The 23,742-nt window shown below is 35.2% G+C and overlaps 1 protein-coding gene across 2 annotated transcripts in view; it reads right to left on the bottom strand.

Moving 5' to 3' along the window:
* LOC129233223 (uncharacterized) overlaps positions 1-12,410 on the bottom strand; it is a 42,089-nt gene extending 29,679 nt beyond the window's left edge. For both annotated transcript variants that reach the window (XR_008581438.1, XM_054867281.1), the window contains exons 1-3: positions 12,337-12,410; positions 7,978-8,044; positions 410-434 (exon numbers count right to left, since the gene is read on the bottom strand). Coding sequence is in view for 1 of the 2 variants with exons in the window: in XM_054867281.1 (XP_054723256.1) it covers positions 410-434; positions 7,978-7,993 (41 nt within the window). In the remaining variant the exon portion in view is untranslated. The remainder of the gene's footprint in view (positions 1-409; positions 435-7,977; positions 8,045-12,336) is intronic.
* Between the last annotated feature and the right edge of the window lie 11,332 nt (positions 12,411-23,742).

The following is a 23,742-nucleotide window of genomic DNA, read 5'->3' as shown; positions in this document are numbered from 1 at the left end:
AAGTAACATCAATGATGGTATTCGAATATTTCCGAGAGGATGAGAGGTTTAATGTTCCAGAAACGCGAGGAGTTAAATGCGAGGACATAAGCCTTTTACGTTTCGTCTTCGAAGTCGAATGCACGTCCTTCGGTTTCTCCCCTATTGGAAGAGCGCACGACGTCACTTCCTATGTCATTTGACGTCACAAGCGCTTGAACTTTAAAAATTAATTTAAAAAAAAAAAAAAAAAAAACTACTTATTGTATTGCAAAATTTTTTTCACCTATGATGTTTATACATGTTACTCTATCATATAAAAATAAAATTGAAAAATCGTAAACTTCCCTATTCATTTGTCTGAATGTAACGCCCATTTCAATGGAATCTAATTATGGACTGTATGAAATAGAAGCAAAAGAAAACTAACCTTATTTCCATCATCTGTTCAAAACCTGAAAAAATAACATAAATTATAATAATATATTAACATAATAATAATAATTTAGTTAAAACTAATAACAAGATAAAGAAATGTCAAATCATTGGTAAGAACAAATTAAAGTACAGTAGAACCTTGATAAACTACACTGACTGGGACCAGACCAGTTTGGGTAAATAAAAATATTCAGATAAAGGTGGGTTACTAAAAAGCAGGGTTGGCAAGTTTCTGCCACGGTGGTTAAAACCACTGGTAGAAACCGGTTAAAACCGGCATGGCAAAAACCACTTTCTGCCACATTTGCGGCAGAAACTGGCAAAAACTCAGAAAATGAAAAATTGATTCCTAATACACAACAGAAAATACATGGAAAAAATAATTAATTGTTAACCAAAGCACTGTAATTTTATTACAAAATTATCACAATTCAAAATCAAATATTATATTGTTGGGACTCTGCAATTGCCTCTTCGAAAAGGTGGTTTCAAAAATCTAAACAGGTTCTCAATTTAATATGCACAAATGAGAAACTTTAGAATATTCTTGAAATAGAAGAGCTAGCAGACAATGCATCAAGGAGCAAGCAATAATCGTGAAATTTTCATCTATTATATAACTGGTCCCCCATGTAGTAACTGGGGTTGTGGTAAAAATTTGACTAGAAAAATAAGTTTTGAGAAATGGGGCCAATTTGTTTTGCAAAGCTGTGACATTAGGTACAAAATTCTAGGCAAGTAAAATTCTGGGCCTTTCTTCTTTAAGCACGTAACACGATAATTTCAATCACAATCAATTTAGAGGAAGCATAGAAGTGAGCAAATTACAATCAGTTATGCCCGTTTAATTCTGTATGTCACTCCTCTTTCCTAAGCACCCACGTATGATTTTTTATCCTTTGTTAAATCAATCCATACTACGAGCCTCTGCAATTGAAAAGTTCTCTTTCTAAACTAAAGCAAGGGCACTAGCATTGGATTTTGTTTTTCAAAATGATGAAATGATGTTTAATTTTTTAGTTTACTTAAACAAATATCATTTACTTATTACTTGAGTTATTAAAGACACTTTTAAGTTCTTGCCAGTTTCTGCCGGTTTTTACCGGTTATAACCAGTTTCTGCCACTGGCACGGCAAAAACTAGTTTCTGCCGGCAGAAAGCCAACGCTGCTAAAAAGGGGCTGTCAAGAGACTGTTGAAGTTCTCCCCCCCCCCCCCCCCCATTGCAACGAATTTCAAGGGACTGAAAATTTTGCTCACTGTAATGAGATTTTTGTTGTAATAGATTTCATGCAATGCAATGGGAATCAAATCAGGACTGTTTTTTTTGTTTCACTAGTAAACTAAGGTTCGCCACATAGTCGAAATTTAACCATACTCATAACTGAAAATTTTTGAAAACTTAGAACATCTGGGAACAAACAATTTTTATATGCACTAACAAAACAAAACAATTCCAAATTTGCTTTTTGTATATTATTCTCAAAATAAATAAACGAATAAGGATATTTCATTAATTGAGAAATAGGCATGATCGACAAATTATTCGCAGGAATGTTTTGGCTTTTGGTTACCAGGTTGCTTTGTGATAACTATGCAAATGGGTATTCCCCCACTCTTTATTCATGTATGCAAAGGAAAAACATTTCTTGCACTGGCATTGGTGCCGAAAATTTGCAGCAATGGATTAAGTTTGCCAGTTTCCCAATTATCAAAATTTTCTTGCATGAAATGATGCATCAAAACTCAGTTCATACGTAAAACTTCTATTTTTGAGTAAGTTACCTTGAACTTTGCCATTAGAAATGCAGGGTTGCCACTCAATTTTGGAAAAAAAATTCCCTGTGTTTTCCCTGTATGAAAATGAAACATTACAAACGAGCGAGCACTGATTATTTGGAAAAGAACATTAACATCTTGATAATTTCACCACAGGGTAAAAAAACGAAACACAAATTTCTAAATAAATAAGGAAAAATAAATAAGAATTCATAATAACTGAAATAATAGCATAGTGGTTGAATATATTCAACTTTTTATTCAAAAAAAACTTCTCTTAACCATGGACCTAAAAGTGTATAAGTGACCCAGAACAATGATTATTGATGAATAATTTCATACACTCTAAATTATCATGAAATTTAAACTTCTATTTTTATGATAAATATTTTAATATTTACTTTAAAAAAAACTTTTAAACAAAATTACCATTTTTTATTTTACTTTTTTAATATTATCATTATTACTATTTAATATTATCATTATTACTATTTATTTATTTTTTGGTAGTTTATATATAAGGGAATTGATTTTTATAACTTCAATTTAAGAAGGAAAAAAATTCCCTAAAAAAAGTTTTTTAGGAAAATTTCAAAATTCCCTGGATTTTTCCTGTTTTTTTGTTGATTTTTGAATTTCCTGTGTTTTTCCTGTTTCTTCAGGTTTCCATGTGGCGTGGCAACCCTGAAATATGAAGTTTAAAACAGTTAAATGAATGAACTCTACTTGCTGCAATAAAAATTTGTCCACTTGAAAATACTGAACATTGCAATAATAAGACAATATTTAAAAAATTTGTCTTTGTAATTTGTTTACGGTCAAGGTCTGCGCATAAATTATGTCACTTTTCAAAAGCATTTTTGATCCCCCTCCTCTCTTTGTCATCAAGTTTTATACTTAACCATCCGCCTTCACCCTCATGCTGTTTTTCCATAAACATTCGTACTATAAAAAGCCATATGTCATATTTTCCCCATATTGTATATCCCTCGTCACTTCTTTCCTCCTCCTCATCACAAATTGTTACAATTTCATGAACCCCACATTAAAGCGGGACATTATGCATGGACAGTCCTGTACTTTGCGATAATCCTATGCAAATAGATAGTTCCTTACTCTTGATTCACGTATGGAAATGAGAAACATTTCTCGCACAAGTTATAGGTGCCAAAAATTTGCAGCAACGGATTAAGATTGCCAGTTTTTCAATCATCAAAATTTTCTTGTACGAAATAATGGCAACAAAACTCAGCATATAAGTAAAAACTTCGATTTTTGAGTAAGTTACCTTGACCTTTGACATTAGAAATATAAAGTTTGAAATGGTTAAATCCTCTTGAAGCTGTTTTACTTGTTCTTCATTTTCGACAATCCCCATAACTTTTACATCATCAGCAAAACAATTCATGCTTCCAGAAATATTATCATTGATGTTGTAATGTAAGTTGTTGCATATGGCAACACCCCGATATCGAGAAAAAAAATCGGAAAAATCTCGCCACTTCTTTTTTCATTTTCCATAAATCAACTTTTGGATGGGAGGGAATTGAAGAGACCATGTTCACAACACAAACTAATTTATTTTTCTACTCACTGACACAATATACATGATGGGCAGGCAAGCTGCCCCTTTTCCCGAATAGCGGTCAAAAGATATGCCATGAAGTTATCCCGCTTTTCGGGCAGGAGGTTTTTTCCAGTCATGCCTTCATGACTGTCTATAGTAGGGCTGTCCAACTGGCGGCCCACCTACTTATTATTCAGCACATTTCTTTTTATGACATTTTATGGCATCAAGAAGCTTCCGAGACTACATTCTTGGTCAAGCCGGGGTCTCGAAATTTCCTCTTGATCGTTCTTTTACTCCTCAGGGGCCAATCCAGGATTTTTTTCACCTATTTTTGTAAAAGTTTTTTTTTTATCACCATTGTTTTTGTGAAATTTTAGACGCATCCTAATTTTTGTAAAAGTAGTGGAACAAGTGAAATTTTAGTTCGAAAAGTGTAAATGTCATCTAGTATTATTTTTAACAGGTTTCGTTTTTTTTTTGGGGGGGGGGGAGCTAAAAACCTAAGAAGTACGAAAAATACCAATGTAATTTCAGCTTAATGGTCTATGTACTGCGCACAATATAGGAAATTGTTAGAAAAACGGTTCCTCAAAACAGATGTTTAAAGATTGTGATAATATTGCATAAATACACTTTGGTGAGGAACAGCTAAAAATGAGTTAAAATACTACAAAAAGGTCTCCATTTAAGCGATTGTTCATATAAATCTGCTTATAATTTTATTTTATGAGTATATTTTGTTTTAAATAGAAAAACAAATTTTACATTTTAAAATGCTAATTTTTGTGAAGCTACTGATTTTATTACTTGATTTTTGTGAAAGTACCGATTTCAAAACAAGATTTTTGTGAAGGTACCGAAAAACGGTAGCAAAATTAGCCTGTATTGGGCCCTGCTCCTTTAATTGTATTGGGAGAAAAAGGTACAGGACATCTACAGGTCAAGATCAAGCAGTCCTACCCTGCATGCTGGTGTTCAAACGAATTCATAAAAATAGTATTGTCTCGCGTAGGGGGGGGGGGGCAGGGAGGCAAGAGAGAAATATTTCAGATAAGCAAAACCTGCCTGCAATTATAGTTAAAAATAAAGACCCCCCTCACTGACTCTAGGGCCTTATGATTTCGAAAAAGAAATCGAGAGCTTGCTCTCGTCATATTTATGCGAAAGTGCTTTATCGGCGATGAACTTCATCAAGAATCGTCACGGGAGCTACCTCTCCGATAGTTCATTGTTAGACCTTCTTCTGCTGGCAACGACAAACACCGATGTTGACATTCCTGCCCTTGTAAAGAAAGCGGATCGGCCTCAGTTTTCCCATTAAATGAAAGTAAATCGTTTTAAAATCCTTCTGTTTCATTGTTTAATAATTCAACTATTAATTGTTATTGTGCAAGAGGCTATCGTTCCACTTTTTCAAACTGCGGCCTGCCAGGTGATCAGTGACTGGAATTATGGCCCGTGGGCTCTTTGCAGTTGGACAGCCCTGGTCCATAGCCATATAACCCAGGCGCTCTCATGCATCTGCGCAGTAGGCAATCGCGGAAAGCCCCATTACGCAATTATGGAGAGAACACTTGACAGTGTTCCCAAGATTAATAACTTGGGAACACTGTCAAGTGTTACGCAATGTAACCTCGTGGAGCATAGACTAATAATAAGAGTAGACCGAGCTTTCCCAGACTTGCTGATGAAAAAATTGGTTCATGGATACATCATGTGACTGGTGGAAGGCTTGGCGAAAACTTTGGCAGCATGGTTGCTAGATGGCAACATTATAGTTTGGCACTCGACATGTATTTTAAGACGTAATGTGCTTTCATTATAATTTTTTTCCAGGTGCAGAGATTGAACTGTTTTTCTTTTAGTTACGAATTATTTTGCCATTAGTAATTAGTTTTTGATCACAGTTTTCATTAACTTTTATTTCATTCGGAACTGCTATGTCAGCGTTGGCGTGAACGTAGTGGAGTAAACGTTTTGCGTTAACGCAAAAATGTACTAATCGGAATCTTAAATTGAAATTGTAAGTAAAAATCTTAGCGTTTGTCGATTCTATTTGGGCGCTTGCATCTTTAATTGTTTAGAGAGTTATTGAAATTGACTAAAGAAAATATACAATAGCATCTAAACGAAAAACTTACTATATTAACAAAATATTTACAACTTAGAATAACACATTTACAAATTGGACTCCATAAAAGATCATTATTCCGCGTTCCATCAATTCTATTTATTTTATTTCTCGCGGGCGTTGATCGTCTGCTACGGTCAACGCCCGCTGTTGCTAGGATATCCACTAGTCACATGGTTTGGTTCGTGAGCAGCAAAGAGTTGCCACATCTCGGTTTATTCTTATTATTAGTCTATGGCGTGGAGCATATAATTTCTTACATCCGATGAAGAGACTTATCGGGGACTCTGGGTTCGCGACTATGGGGGGTTTTTGTTTTATGTGGAATTGTTGTAAGCTGAATGCATAGGGTGCTTGTGAGTAACATTACATGGTGGCAGCGGCTTTAAACAACAATGAATCAAATACCTGCGCCTGAACAATTCTCTTTTCGCCCTGACGACTGGCAGAAATAGATCGATTTGAGCGGTTTTGATCTGCGTCAGGCCTAACGACGAAAGACGAAGTAGAACAGGTAAACAGTTTTGTTTATCCAATGGGCTCGAAAGCTGAAGAGTGAAGATATTTTGTTATCGTTTCGAATAAGCGAAGAAAATATCAAAAAGTATGAGGTTGTAAGAGAGAAATTTCACTCTTTTTTTATTCCTACACGTAATGTAATATACGAAAAATATAAGTTCTATACAAGAACACAAGATGAAGGTGAATCGGTAGAACAGTTTATCACATCGTTGTATGCATTAATATCCTCATGTGAATTTCCTACTGATTTTCAGGAAGAAATGATTAGGGATAGCCTTGTGTTCGCGATAAGAAAGTTTCTGAAAATCTACAACTAGATACAAAGCTTACTATAGAAAAAGCAATTACGAAAGCCCGCCAAGCGGAGGTAATTAAGAATCAACAACACATTCTGAATGATAACTCTACATCGTTTAAAGTGGCTAACAGAGTTGCTGTACTGCAGAACAAGAAATATAAACATAACACTCAATTTAAGAACTCGAAAGCTACCGATTCGTCTAATTCAGAAACGAAAACAAACGCATGTTTTTGGTGTGGTAAACCAAGTGAACATACTGAATTAGACTGCCGGGCTCGCAAAGCTATCTATAACCTTTGCAAAAAAGTAGGGACACTATGCCAAAGTGTGTAAGGCAAAATTACATGTAAATGAAATTGAAAAAAAACTGTCAGAGAGTTCGAATTTCATAGGTCACATAATGAAAAACACTAACAATAAACACAATCATCCAGGAAATCTCCGGAATGCTAAAATATTGCTGGAAAATACACCTTTGGAGTTCAAAATTGATACGGGGGCAGATGTGACGGTGGTTCCCAAAACTGTTTATGAAGAAAAATTACAATATATAAGATTAGAAAGTAAAAAAATTATCTGTGGTCCCGATGGTGAGAATTTAAACTTGGCTGGGATAATTCATGTTAAACTAAAGAACAAGAATTTTAGTTATGAAGATGAGGTGTATATAGTCAATAATTTGCAACACCCATTGTTAAGTTGTATAGCAAGTGAAAATCTAAATCTCATTCAGCGAACTTTTGAACTGAAGTCAAAATTAGATCCCTTGCATGAATTTCCTAAACTATTTCAAGGAATTGGGAAAGTTGAAAAGACATACCATATAAAGCTATGGGATGATGCTAAGCCTTATGCAGTTTCGGTGACACGGCGAGTTCCAGTAGTTCTGTGGGGTAGAGCCAGTAGCCGCCGAAGGCGTCAATCTTGGCATAAAAAGGTGAATGGCAGACAAACCAAACAGCCGCCATAGACAGCTGATTGCATAAAAAGGCGAATGGCGGAAAAAGGCGAACCAGCTGGTCGCCGCAGGCGGCTAGTAAATAATAAATTCATTTTTTTTTTTGAGTAGTAAATTATTTAAGATAATGAAAGTTCAAAGAACATCTAAAAGAAATAACAAGAATGAAGTTTAATTACCCAATTTTAAAAAAAAATTAAAAAAAAAGCGGTATTTTGAGACCACACATCAGCTGCAGGATACCTTTAAGTTACCGAATATCCTTTGCATCCCTACAAAAAAAGCAGGAATTTTCATACCTGTAGAATTCGCCATATGGGTAGTTCCTTTCGTTTATAAAGGTGTTGAGCATATAGAGTCTTCTGCCTACAGAAAAATAGATGTTACATATCTACTAGAATTGATTATCCAAGATAAAAAAAAAAATAGTACAATAATAAAAAGAAAGCAAGTGTATATTCAGTAAATTACCGCCCATTAGCCAGCGCTAAAGCAGAAATACGTGAAATACACCGCCAGCTCAGTCATTTCCAGCCGAGGACTGCAGTTTCGTGCTTATTAGCACTCATCAGCCCGGCATAGGAAAGTGACCGAGCTGGAGATGGAAAACCTCGTAAGGAAGCCAAGAGTGTGAAACAAACTGGTAGCTAATATAGAATTAGCAGACCAGACGAGTGACCAAAGCAATGGTTCAGTTCAACTCGAAGATTGAACGCAAGGCAAGGTATATTCAGCAAATTACCGCCCATTAGCCAGGGCTAAAGCAGAAATATGTGAAATATAATACTTTAAATCCAAGAGTGTGATTAATACTCAAGCAAAACAATTCATGTTACTGATCAGTTAATTAATTTTAAAACTTTAATGGACATTTTTCTTAAATATTTTAACAACTTTAATTGGGCGAAGAGAATACAACATCGAACGTAGCGTAAATAAATCAAATCTGCAAAATTATACACATTTCTTCAGGGCCCTACTAAATAAATGTGAGGTCCAAGGCCTACAATGCTTTGGAGGCTCCCCTCTCTATTCTGTTACATTAAGTCAATGCAAAATAATGTTTAACAATATTTTAGAGGTATGTTTTCAATTATAAATCATTAATTTTCATTATTTTCACAAAAATGCATGATTTTTTAATGCTATGTATAAGTTTTTAAAAAATCGGGGCCCCTGAGGAAGCTGGGGCCCCAGGCCCAGGCCTAGTTGGCCTGTGCGGTAATCAGGCCCTGCATTTCTCTCATTTAAAATACTTTACATATAATTTTTAAAAATGTCCTTCAATGCTTTTTTTTTTTTTTTGCGCTCGCCGTTGGATAGGAGAGGGAAATGAAAGTAATACAATGAATCAAATTCACAAAATATTATATAGTTCTTTCATTAAAAATGCTATGGCTAAAACCTTGACATCCTCTCATTTGCGCAGGGGGGGGGGGGAGAGTGACACAATAACATCAAATCCTCAAAAAAAAAAAAAAAAAAACCGCACACACAGTCCTGTCATTGAAAATGTTCTGCGCGTGTAATTAAACAAAAAACAAACATCCATATTCTTCTTTTCTTGCCTTTGAGCGTGCGGCGGCGGGGGAGAATTCAAAGCAACAAAATAAAATAAATCCGCAAAACGGTGGGGGGAGGGGGCAGGGGAAAACGTAATTCCATCACAATACGCAAAAAATCGAGTGGTAATTACGAATACAGTGATCGCCACTTATATGAATCACGTTTCATCTAAACAGTCGGCTAATTCAATAAAGTTGGATTTTGTTCTGTTTTTGCCGATTTGATTCATTAAAGCGGCTGTGATTAGATTAACCACTGATTCAATTAACTAGCGTACACTGTATCTCAAATTTCATTCATGAGAAGCGAGGAATGAAAAAAAATCCATTGCTTCAAAGTAGAGACGTACCGAGTAGCACTTTGGCCGAGTAGCCGAGTACTCTGCCTTTCACTATTCGGCCGAGTATTGAGTTACCGAGTACTTGGCATTTCACTACTCGGCCGAGTTAACAAGTACCAACTATGTTTTAAGAAGAACCACTGACACACACGTGATCAATTTTGAACTTATTGGAATAGTTGTATAGACCTCTTTGTCCATATAAAAGTTTTTAAAACTAAACTCCTGCTGAAATTTAATTTTGCATTATTTAAAAAATTTTGTTTACGTCAAAAATTTTACAAAAAAATTCTTTTTAAAATTAAAAATAAATAAATAAAAGATATGATTAATCAAATTGGAATTTAAGACAAACTATACCAATCTACGTGAAATACACCGCCAACTCAGTCATTTCAAGCCGAGGACTGCACACGAAACTGCAGTCCTCGGCTGGAAATGACTGAGCTGGCTTTGTATTTCCCGTACTTCTGCTTAAGCCCTGGCTAATGGGCGGTAATTTACTGAATATACCAATCTATTTTAGTTCTAGTCCGCCAAACATAAATAATTTTTAAAAGCGAATAATGCAAATGTGCAGGAACACTGCACACACATGTTTCTGCGTTACAAGAAACGTCTTTATCAGTGCATAAAATGTGAGTTAAAGAATGTTAAGACATTTGACAAAAAAATCCGACTTTTGTCGGATGCCTTTAAATCCACAAGCTGACATTTTGTGCATTGAAAAAGGAATTCCCTGTAACGCCAAAATACGTGTCTGCAGTGTTCCTGCACTATGCTTTTAAGGTTGTTTTATTTCCCTTTTTTTTTCTAGCAAAGGAATTTCTACATTTCACAGCTGCTGTCAGACTATTCCTGGATGTACTTCCGGTCTTCTGTGGCAATAGCTGCTTTTGTTGTTTAGCGTCACGGACTTTCCGTGGCAATAGCCAAAGCGTTTGGTCGATGGAGATTTTGTGAAAGGTCCGTTTTGTTTGATCGGGATTTTTGTGAAGGGTCCGTTAACGGACCCAAATATCCTCTAGCCAGACCACTGTACTAGCATTAAAATTTATGCACGTTGAATATATACACTGTTAGCTTCGGGGGAGGGGCCATACAGATTTTATTGCAGGGAGGCCCAAAAATTATAGATCCGCGCCTGGCTATACACCGCAAACAAGTTATCAGCGAAATTATTAAACTCAAGATTGTTTAAAAGTAAAGAAGTTATTTAGAGATTGATTGTTTACCGTTTTCTTCTCTTCAAATACTTCGTATAGTCCACTGAAGAACAAGTGCTTCAAACCTGATAAGACATTGAAAGATGCTCTAACCTATTTCGTACAGATCATGGTTCAAACAAAAGACAAACATCCTATTCCTATCCCTTATCAGAGTCACAACTGACTACAACTGTATTTATGTGGAGGACTGCATACTAAGTGCCTTGCCTCCATTATTTTATGCACCGATAGATGGCAGCACCATCACCGGATCAAACAGTTTATGAGAATTTAGAACTGGTGCAGGAGCTAATAGCTACCTGGTGCTAGCACCCCCAGAGGTATCGTTTCACTTGGAGGACATTCAGACCACGAGCATATTTAACGTCGCCCAGTCCCCTTTAATGACGACGGTGGGTCTACGACCATAAAGGTTCGAACCCACCCCCCTTGGAGGAATTCGCGCCAAAAACCAATGGGCACAAGTTCACATATATATACCAAACTTCGTTCGATTTCGTGCGGTAGTTTTTGCTGTAGAGCGGCCACAAAAAACTGGTCACACACAGACGTGACACACACAGGGACACACACACACACACGAACACATACACACAGACAGACAGACATTTTCCAAAAATAGCCGAAATGGACTCAGCACACCTCAAAACGTTCGAATTCATCAAAATTCGAAAATTTGCACGAGTCCAATACTTTTTTCTATATATTAGATATAGAAGAAAGTAGAAAGAAATAGTGATCAGGATGCGGGAAAAAAAATAGAGATTTTATGGCCGATATCCACGAGTACACTTATCACAAAGATTATTTACAGGGTATAACGTATGTATTTTTACTTCTTATCAATCATAAATGATGAGAATAAGTCATTTGAAAATTTTGTATTTAGATGAAATTTATTTGTTTAAAGTTCATTTAGGTGCTTTTCTCTAAAACAAAAAAACTTACTTTCACACAAAGAACCCTTTTTTTAATATATAGTCTGCTTGAGTTAAGCCCCAAAAAAATATGAATAAAATCAAACCGCAGGTGATTTGAATCTGTAACAACGAAAATTGCGCTCCTTAAATAAATAATAAAAACAACCGGTTTCAAGTTAATCTGAAATATCAGAGCAGCATCAATTTTGGTCAAGTGAAGATAATAAGCAATTCTCGATTTTTCAAAACAGTTGTGAGTTTTTTTTTTTTTTTTTTTTGATGTTTTGTTTGAATGGATCTTGAAAATTATATGAAGGGTAAATTTTTCTCCCCGATAAATCTTTGCTGCTCTTGACAGCTCTACCTACTCAGTCTTGGAAATTTGGCTCTGCCTTTGTAGCCGAGTGCGATCTCAAAGTGTGTAACATCATCGTCAATTCATTTCATCTGTGTCCCAACATTAAAAGTTTTAAATGTTTTTGGAAAGTAGTTGGTTGAAATACAAAATGGAAGTTTTTTTATTTACCCTACAGCAATATTCTTTCGCAACTGAGAATACAATTAGTTGACTCCTACGAACTGAGAAAATAAAATGAAACTCACCAACCGTCCTCAGTTCTCAGCAACTTCCCAGCGAACCACAAGTGCACGAAATGAAGAACACCACACAATTGAAATTATTTGCTGCGACTGAATTTCGTTATTAGGGAAGGCGTTCTGAGGAATTCGAGAAGCCCCCCTCAAAGCTCTTGGTCAATCTGGTTCAAAAACAGGAGTGACGTAACTCGCTTTTCCCAGAACGCGTCGGCGGTTGGCTTCCACAGGTGGTCAGGCTGACTCAACCCCCAGGGGGGACAGCAGGGGAAGAAATGAACAGGTTCGTTTGCAATGGCCGATATCTTTAAATTTGTGTCTTCGTTTGAAAGAAAAGAATTTCTTTCCTTTTCTTCTTATCAGAGGAATGCTCAGCGATACTGTTCTACCATCGATAATATGGAAAGGCTAATATCCGGTTTGTAGGCGGAAATGGACCTATCTATTAGTTTATAGGGGTGTTAGTTGTTTTGTTACAGATTTGCACTTTTGCCTCTCTGTTATTTAGCCTTAGTTTTGCAAAAATGAAAATTTGCTCACAGGTACATTTTATTAATCTTAAGTATATTCGATCTATATTCTCACGGCAAAAATGAATTGATTTATTTATTCACAACAAAGTTTTTGAGCTTACCATTTTACTTTTACGTTCCTGAACGAAATGAAAATATTTTCTTTTCTTTTTGTTGTTTCCATGGTGACTATTTTTGTTTCCCCTTATTTTATTTTTGAGAATGCAATAAATGAATAAGGCACTAGTGACATTATAAAAAGCGTGCATCAAAAAATCCCATCGTTATTTTCCCTTCTCCCCTGCTAGATTCATTCAGATGGAATAGTCTTTACTTGGCAGATCGCCAAATTACATACAATCCGCGGTCAAACAGCATCTACAAGTACTTCGTTGTTGAGGCCATCAAAGCAAACAGGTGCACATTTTGTTTAAAAGTTTTGAATAAACGCTTTTTGGTTATGACACTTGTTAATGAGAAATAAATTTACTTTTAGACTGAAAAGTAAAAATTCAAAATGTTTTAAAAACAAAATGTACTTACACAAATATGATTTTAATTTTTCAAGATTTTTGCATCTGTACTGTTACACCAAGCAGTCAAGTTTGCTGGGGGTGCAATTAGATTTTTTTTCTTCTGGAAATCAGGAGAGGGAGGGGGGATTGCTTTAGTTGCAATGTTACATTCCTTTGCTGTCTACATATATCATTTCACTCATCGATGACTACCATTGTACAGTTGCACTTGTTTATAGCGAAGTCGTGTATAGCCTTAATTCCGTTTCACGTTTTACACAGTGTATTACTTAAATTTTTATAATCAAATTACGGCCATTAACTAAATCGAAACTTTAATTCATTCCTTCGACTTTGCTTTACACGGGCGCGACCGAAAATCTCGAGGGGGAAAAAAAAGAACTACTGAAGATAATCAGCTCTTTATATACTCGTTTTTATTGATTTGCTCACAAATACTGCAATGTACGCCATACATGTATGAAGGAATGTTTACCGGCTGGTTTTGCAGACTAAATGAACATTGTATAGACAGCGCTTGAAATATTTTCTTCAAAATTATGAAATTCGAATTCATTAACAGCCATCTTAACACAAGGCCTGCGCGCTCATTCAACATGGCCGCCCGTGAAGGCGGTTTGTTTACTTCTCATAATAACTCTACAGTGAATAAAAATTTAAGATTTTTTTAAAATCCATTGAGAAAGTAAATGGTTTTCACGTGACGTACTCTGATACTCAATTAAAATTTTATATCGTTTAAGATTTAATATCACCACAAATAGTTCTTAAATAGTAAATTAAATTAAAGTGTATGCATATGACACATTAAATATTATATTACGCAACATATACAGATAAGAAAGGAAAAAGAAAATTTATTTGTATGGATATGAAGAAAATACTCTTGAAATTTAAATCCTAACGTAAAAGAAAGTACGAAATAAATTTTGCTTAAATTGTAAAATGAGTTAAGATAAACAGGAAGTGCATATTTGTTATTCATAATCTAATAATCATTTTTCCCGCGAATGATTAACAGTAGTATTGATTTTCTTTCTTATAAATGTAAATAAATGAAACAATAATATAAATTGGAATAAAAAACCTATGTATAGAAATTTTTGTAACTGTTAAAAAAAACCCATACATTTTTGAGAAAGGAATCGCTATAATACCCAATAATAATTACAAAACAACTAAACAAATGAAACAAACCAAACAATTGATATATAATGACAATACTGATGCATATATTTCAGAGCAAAAAATGTATAGATTTATCATGAACTTTTACTGCGAATCTATTTATTGTGAGTTAACTTCTTTATTTTTCTTTTATATATACAATGAAACCTCCCTTAACGGACATTTCCGAATAACGGACACCTCTAATCAACGGACATTTTTGCAAGTCCCAGTCCTTCAATATAGGCCATTCCATGTAATTCACTCTGAATAACAGACACTCCGAATAACGGACAGTTATTTCACAAAAAAATTTCCCTTGCGATTGTAGCACTTCCGGTTTTTTTTTCTTTTCACAGAATATCTTAGTAACTGCTTGCCTTAATAAGCTTTTCATCCTCCACAACTGATATTCCACTCCCCCCCCCCCCCGTCATTTTCTTATCACTGTTTCTTGAAATTAAAAGAGTGGCAATGGGCAGAGGCAGCGATTGGGCTTAAAAGTTGGGGGCAGAAAAAAAAGAACTAAAAGACATGGTACTTTTTGCGGGCAGCAAAAACTGAAAAAGAAAAAAAAAGTCACAATTTTATTACGGCTAGTTTTGAAAGTATTGAAGCAGATAAGTGAAAACTGATGTCAGTCTAACAACTAACATACGTTTTTTCCTGAGATTTTAATGAATTTTATACACAATAACTATTCAAACGTTAAGATAAAAAAGAGGAAACTGGGCGCTTTTTCTAACTGGGGCTCTCGGGAGATGCAACTGAGCAAACCGGTCGCCGGAAGGAGTCGGCTTTATGGCGCCGTGGTTTCGTTGGGTTGTTTAATTTTTAGACATGAAAAAGATTTGCCCATATTCAAGGTCATATTGCCAACTGTCAATCATGCAATAGTGATACTCGAGATAAAATAAATAAATTAACCGTAAAAAGTGTGTGTGGGGGGGGGGTTGCTCCGCCGAATCGGCGCGATCGACCAAGGACGTAGCCAAGAGGGGGGTCCATGGGGTCCGGACCCCCCCCCCCCCCTTCCCGGAAGACAATTGTCTGCTTTTTGTCAGTTGTTGCACCTCACGTCAACAAAAATTTTTCAAAAGAGAAAAACTTTATGAAACCCGATATCTTCCCCTTAAATATTCCCATTAATCGGCAATTTTCCCGCGTCCGAGTCAATTCAGAACACGAGAACCTCGTGCAACTGCCTCCTGTCTTTTGCTATGTCGCGCGTTCCGTCCGAAAATGACGAATTTCTGTTTCTTCCTTCAACTCAGCTGGGTTGTGACAAAGACGTAGCCAAGAGGGGGATCCATGGGGTCCGGACCCCCCCCCCCCCTTCCCGGAAGACAATTGTCTGCTTTTTGTCAGTTGTTGCACCTCACGTCAACAAAATTTTTTCAAAAGAGAAAAACTTTATGAAACCCGATATCTTCCACTTAAATATTCCCATTAATCGGCAATTTTCCCGCGTCCGAGTCAATTCAGAACACGAGAACTTCGTGCAACTGCCTCCTGTCTTTTGCTATGTCGCGCGTTCCGTCCGAAAATGACGAATTTCTGTTTCTTCTTTCAACTCAGCTGGGTTGTGACCTTGAAATTCGGCCCCTTTCCCTTGGTCCGCCAGATTGCCATTGCGGCGTGGTTTTCTTTTTTTCTTTTTGTTTTGACTATTTTCCCGTTTTTTGGACTTGATTTCCTAGACACATGCTGCACGAAGGACAGCCAGAGTGGGGTGCATCCCTAGTGAATCAGTAATTGAAATTCCTATTATTTTATGTTTTAACACACAGTATTTTTCTACCACACACTTATAAGAAACATATCTAGAACAAATTTGTAATCAAAAGAAAATTAAGTTTACACAAACTAGGTAAGTTGTAGTTCCTTTTTAAAGTTTTCTTCACAATACGAGCATTTTTATGTGTTAATGTGTTTTCCTATTTAAAAATTAAGTTCAGACATTCAGACAGCAACGAAAAAGAAATTCTGCACACTTTGTGCGTTTGAGGATGAGAAAAAATGAACATTAATTATTAATTAATTTATTTTTGCTCTTTATATTTTTGGGATGTGTCATTTCAGATTAATTTTATATTTTGATAAATAATCTTATTTAAACTTTTAGTTTATTTTTAACAATAATAGATTACTTATGCCCCCAGAAGCTTACAATTTTTGAACTGTAATCCTGAAAAAAGTTCTTTTTTTTTTTTTTTTAAACGTTTGTGTCTTATTTTTAGTTCAAGATAACATTGAGAAACTTCTCTCTCCTTTCTGAGAAACAAACTAGATTTTTTGCGGATGTTTTTCCACCCAATATTGAAACATGACCATGAAACATATTTAATGTCCAAAAAGGATTTGTGTTTGGAGGTAAAATAAGTGAATAAATAAAATTTGATGTTGGTACAAGGAAATTACGTTTCGCTGCATCAAAATTTTATAAAACGAAGAATGAAATTGAAAATTACTCGAATATTTTACTGTGATCAGTTTATGAAATTGCAAGTTTGGCCATATTAACACATGTAATTTAAAAGTAATTATTTGAAATTCGTACTTTTAAATCTTACTGAATTGTGAGTCTATGGTCCCAAGAGAAGAGCCTTTAGTCATTTTTAACTGAAGAAAAAAATCTTTCTTCGATGTTGTTCCGTTTTTCAAGTAAAGCATATTTGTATTTTTAACCGACTTCAAAAAGGAGGCGGTTATCAGTTCATACCGTATGTATGTTTTTTACTTTCTTCTATATCTAATATATAGAAGAAAGTATTGGATTCGTGCAAATTTTCGAATTTCGAATTTTGACGGATTCGAACGTTTTGAGGTGTGCTGAGTCCATTTCGACCATTTTTGGAAAATGTCTGTGTGTGTGTGTGTGTGTGTGTGTGTGTGTATGTATGTGTGTGTGTGTATGTATGTGTGTCACGTCTGTGTGTGACCAGTTTTTTGTGGCCGCTCTACAACAAAAACTACCGCATGAAATCGAACGAAATTTAGTACACATATGTGCCCCTATGTGAACTTGTGCCCATTAGTTTTTGGCGCGAATTCCTCCAAGGGGGGTGGAGCAATGGGACGTTTTTCGAGTTACGCGTGCTTGCTATTCCTCAGGAAGTAACTGGCGGAATCAAACAAAATTTGGTCCATATGTTGGTATTAACAGGAACAGGTGCTGATTCAATTTTGGTGTCAGTAACTCAAACGGGGGTTGAGCTATAGAACGTTTTTTGTCGTCAATTGTGACTGCTGTATCTCAAGAAATAATGAACGGAATGAAAGAAAAATTTATCGGCAAGTAGCCCTTAGTGGGTATAAGAACTGATTTTATTTTTGTGTCAACAGCTAAAAAGGGGGTAGCGCAATCACCCGTTCTTTTTTCCATTTTGAGTGCCCTATCTCAAGAAGTAATGCTACGTTCTGGTTGAAATTTGGAATATATGTGAATCCATATGTAAACAGGCTTTGGTTCTATTTTGACGCCGATCGCTCCAAGAGGTGTTGATTTTTTTTTTTTTTTTTGCGAATAAAAATATTTTTATTAATGCAACAATAAGAAAGATAAATCGTAATAGATTGTCGTCTGCGTATTTCTCGTGATTTTAATTGTATGGAAATGATAGGAAATATTATGTCAATGATTTAAAATTTTTAACTGTTGCCATCTTATGTTTGTTAACAAATAAAATATTTGTAATTCATTCAAGAAAGGCTTTTAAAATAACTTTCAATTTTCGCTCTTTGCTTTGCTTTTGCAATAATTCAGACATTGGGATAGTCGTCAAGTTTTTGCATGTGTCATTTTGTTTTTGTTGGGAATATTGCTTCCTCGTCAAGCATGGGGAGGGATCAGAAAAAAAAAAGAAAAATATAGAAGAAAGTTTCGTGATGGCCACAACATACTAGTTTTTTTTTTTTTTTTTTTTTTTTTTTTTTTTTTTTTTTTTGTCCACTCACAGCGTCTCACCTAGCGAACCGATTTTGATGATTCTTTTTTTAATGGATAGGGGATGGCTCAACTTAGGTCCCATTACTTTGTTTGACCATATTTGTCCTTTAGAAAAAAAGTTATGGGCAAAAAACCATAAATTTCATGCAATTTCCCTATTAAATGATTAAATTTAAAACCCATTGTTATGAAAGTTTGGTGCCTTACGACAGTAACATTAATAGTAATTGTAATGATAATTTTGAATGAAGGCTTCTCTAAAGCAAGCATCAAGTTTCTTCAGGGGGATATTTCGATAATAATCGGGAATCTGGCACTGTCGTCTCATTTTTGGCGTAAATAATTTTTATTTTGGTAACCTTGCTGATTTATAGTAACAATATGTGAATTATCGAAATCTTCCCTTCTTCAGTGCTATTGCTCCATAGTGGGGGTAAACCTAACCTGGAAGCGAGGTGATGCAGTGATTAGGATCTGCTTAGTAGGGTGGATCGAAAAAAACGAATTTTCGAATCTTAATTTGGATTACCCACCAAAAGCTGTGCATATGTAAGTACAATACACATGTAAAATATTATGAAGTTTGAATAACTCCTTGAAAGTCCTACCAACGCTTGAATTTCTCCAAAAAATAGGAAAAAAAATAAATTTTCCAAAAGTTTTATGAAAATAATAAGATTTAAAGTTGTTGCTCTAATACCGTTAAAATGTTTCCTTTTAACAATCTTTCCATGTATCTTCAAGATTATTTACATTCTTTGCAGTATTAAGTTCACACATAAGTTTGTAAAATTTTGTGAAATGAACAAAAACTCTTTTTTTTCAAGCTTTTTTGCACATTGCAATATTTTTTCTTTTAAAGTCCAGCGTTTTTTTTTTTTTTTTTTGCAATGACTGTGCAGAATGCAGTTTTAAATAGAAATGAAATTATACTTTATTACGTTAACAGCCCAGCACCTACGACAGGGAGCGTAATTGCTTCAAACGGGGTCAGTGGTAAATTGTCGTACCTGTTTAGCAATTTACCTATTGGTCCTGAAAAGTCACATGGACCAGCAGTTTTACCACCAAGTAATGCGAACAGGTGACGCAAAGGCTGCTTGCATGCAGTCAGTGGCGTACCGAGACAGATGGGGGCCTGGGGCGCTACTCAAAATGGGGGCCTACCTGGTATTAAAACTTAAGTTTCTCAAACTATGTGTACGTACCATATATTACAGTAATTACTTTAAGTGTTACATTTTTATATATTTCAGGTAGTGTTGGTTTGATTTCGGACACTATTGTAAATACCACAGTAAAACACATGGTTTTAAGTAAAATTAAGTAAATACTATATTTTTAATAAAATTGTGCTTTGTCAGAAAATATCAAAAACAGAAAAAAGTCCTAAAATTATATAGTATCTTAAAAGATTTTTGCATCTGAACATCCAAGTACAGTGAACAGAAACGTTTAGGCATACCAGATTTAATTAATTTTAGGATAAAAATTGGCTTTTACAGAAAAAAAACCCTTTACTATTCCTTTGAGTAAGGCACACCAGGGAACTTTTTACCTGATAACATCACCTAATCTCAGAGAAAAATATTTTTAAAACATGCTTACCTAAATAAGGATGAAATTCACACGTTCACAGTCTAAATAAAACTTTTCTGTTAGGTCTCACTCACAAAAAAAAAAAAAAAACGAGCTGATGTGTGCATCACATGACTTCCTTTTACTCCAATTTAATGTCATTTCCCCATTATTCGCTATTTTAATGTGATTCAATATTTATTCTCTAAATATCACCAACAATGGCCGAATTGAAACCAAAAAAAAAAACTCCGCCAAATTTGTCGCCAAGTTGGCGACCAAAAGACTGGCGATATATCGCCAAGTGTCCGACAAATTATAACGCCACTTGAGTTTACATCGAAATTAACAATGATTTCCCCCCAAAAAGGTGCAAAAGACCCCCTTAGGAACATCCGAAAGCAACCAAAAGGGGAGGTGCACAACTAGACCCCACTACGAGTCTATGTACCAAATTTCAACTTTCTAGGACATACCATTTTTGAGTTATGCGAGATACATACGCACATACATACAGACGTCACGAGAAAAGTCGTTGTAATTACCTCGGTGATGGTCAAAATGGATATTTCGCGTGCCTATACATTCTTAGGCACTTTTCCGCATGTGGTCGAATCGAAAAAAAAAACTCAACATTCATTTGGGGGTGAGCAAAATGGAAATTAAGGGCGATTTTTGAGTGAAAATTTTTTCGCGAATACAATACTTCCTTTTTTGTAAAAGGAAGTAAAAACGCTCTTTATGTTCTTTAGATAAAAAAAACTCTGGTATGACCCTATACTTGCCTGGCGCGTTTGATTGAAGTGGAGAAAATGCTCCGCGCGGCTTTAATGGTAGAATTAAAAATATTTAATGTTCGACAGAAATTAAGACAAAAAATTTTTGCGTATGCGTGGGTTTAACTAACTAATCCGATTTCTAAAGCGAAGAGCGTAATTTCCCCCCGATTATCGGACAAAGGGCTAGGCATAGGCGGATTTAGGACTAAGTTCCTGGGGGGGGGGGCAGGATCTTTTTTGAGCAACATTTTTAATTGCCCCCCCCCCCATGTTTTGGTTTGTTTTTCTGTGATGAATAAGGCCATGCTTTACCTTTTTTTGTGTGTGTCGTTTTCATTAATGTGTGTTTTCATGCTGTCCTTTTTGAATTGACCTTAAGAGGGGTGACTGGTATCAAGAGTGACGCAGGGCTCTCTTTTAAGTTGGATATAGAATATCTTCAATTTTAGGGGGTCCGGGGGTTTCTTCCCCGGAGGATAGTTTGTAAAATGGATATAAAAATCTGCATTTTGAAGCCTTATAAGAGTTAATTGGATAGACGAAAATCTCAGGAAAATATAGACAATTTTTTTTAAAAAAAGTTTTATGATTTAAATGTGCTTTGTGATGTAAGTTAATACTTTAAAAGAAATGGTGTACATATTTAGAAAATAAGTGACATGAGAGTAACATACTACTTATTTGAACAATTCATAATTTATACACTTGATAAGAAATAAAATTGAAGCACACTTTGCTTAGGAGTTTCAAAGTTCAAAGACTTGTCTATTTTCAAGGTTTGGTTGTTTAGATTGGGTGTTTTGGCACAAGAGCCCTAGTAGGTTATACTGCGCCAATTCTTTTCAAGGATTTTAGAACATTTAATAATTTAAGGCAACTCATTTGCACTTTCCAGTCTCTGAAATTGAGTACTAGGTTATACAGTTGTACGGTCTTTTTCAAACTTCGTAAAAAAAAACAGCTATTTTAAGTCTAAAAGAAAAAATAAACTATAGAATTCTCATTACAATAACCTTTTTTTAAATTATAAGCAGTGCAGAAAACGAAAAGGAATGGAGGTAGTGTATCATTTTTTTTCTGGGCTAAACAGATTAACAATATGCAGTAGAAGCAAGATAAAAGCAATCAATAGAAAAGAATTTCCAAAATACTGCATTCGGGATTAAATAAATAGCAAGATATGAAACATGTGAGTCAGAAAAATTTATTTCAAGCAATATGTTACAAACATAAGAACCATGATTTTTACTTTTTTGATGCAGGATGTAGCAAGGAGCTGAATTTGACATATTTTGGCATTCCTCCCCCTACCATTTGTTAGAAATTTTAAAATTTAAGGTTTGTAGCCACACGTTTCCAAATATTCAAAGCTTTCAAGCTCTTGAAAATGAAATTAGTCTTTTCAAGCACTTTCCATTTTTTAAGGAGCGAATGATGCATTTTTTGCGAGTTACCGGCCCACTTCAAAGTAGTGACCCTAAGCTATAGCTTGTTTATCTTATAGGCAAATCTTTCCCTGTATGTAATTCACTCTTGCCTGCAGATTTTTGTAATTTTTACGAAAATTCGTCAGTTTTTAGTTAAAGGGTTTTTACAGTTTTACCAATCTGAACGTGTGAATTCAGAAGGTTCTTCAAAATCTTTCGTCTGTAACAACACAAAATATCTAGTTTTTGAAATCACGCAAATTGAAAATAAACATTCTGAAAAGAAAGAAAACGAATTATAAAGAGTAGATCGTTCTGTTAGCGCAAATGGGGGAGGAGGGTTTCCTTTGTTTTAGGTTCTAATTTGTAAAAATAATCGTCAATTATTATAAGTGTTGCAGCTGAATGCGTAGCTCGTTTAGCCTATAGTTCCATTTATATACTTGCCCAAATGATTTTCAGTCAAATGGTGAATTAAGACATATTTTCAGCACCCCAGTGACAACTGTACTGTTTGTATTTAATGTTCTTTTTTATATTTTTATTTCTCCCATCAGAAAAGGACATTCGCGAACCTCTTCATTTTCATTGACTATTCAAAAAAAATTTTTTTTTGTCTTAAGGTTTTGGAAGATGTAATGTTACTATATGAAGTCCTCCCAAAACTGGGGGGCATTGCCCTCTATGCCCCCCCCCCCTATAAATCCACCCATGCCCTTCTGAACTATTCAACAAAGAAAAAAAAGTAATATTTTTTTAAAAATTTTTTGGAAGATATGTTGTTACTACATAAAGTCCTCCCAAACTGGGGAGGCATTGCCCCCCTTTGCCGACCCATAAATCCGCCCATGGGGCTGGGAACTATTTCTTTTGCTTGGCCGCAGCTCATTTCTCCATAATCAAGTAAGCTTGCAATCGAGTATAGAATGGATGGGAGGAGGTATTATGCAGTCAAGGTAAAAAGTCCCGAAGGATTGACCAATTAAACAGTTTTACGGGGGCATAGCAAAAAGGAAGTCCCCTTTGCTTGAGTCAGAAGGGGTCCGATAAAAAGAAAAATTTATCTGACTGATTTTTCCAACACCACAAAGGATAGACAACTTCTCATTTAGGAATGGATTTTCTTGGTTATATGTTTGAATTTAATTTCAAAAATAGTGTATGAATTAAGACTAGACCATCGTAGTCTTAATACACAAAACAAAACATAAAACAGATATTTTAGCTGTATACTGTAATGATTAAAAATTATAAATGTGCATCTGTTATGCATTAGTTTTTTTTATATAAATTGTTCGAAAAAAAAAATGCATAAAACTTTGCTGAAAGCACTTAACAAAATAAAAGCAAATGATTTTTATAGCTTTAGTTAATTAAAAAATTTGGGGCCCCCATTAAATTCGCGGCCCAAGCGCTCATGTGCCTTTGTACACTAGGACGGGTCACTATGAAAAAAAGTCATATTTA

Source organism: Uloborus diversus, unplaced genomic scaffold (assembly GCF_026930045.1).
Source record: "Uloborus diversus isolate 005 unplaced genomic scaffold, Udiv.v.3.1 scaffold_259, whole genome shotgun sequence".
NCBI classification, from domain to species: domain Eukaryota; kingdom Metazoa; phylum Arthropoda; class Arachnida; order Araneae; family Uloboridae; genus Uloborus; species Uloborus diversus.
Note: the sequence above shows the minus strand (reverse complement) of the source record. Positions and strands in the feature narration are given on the sequence as shown.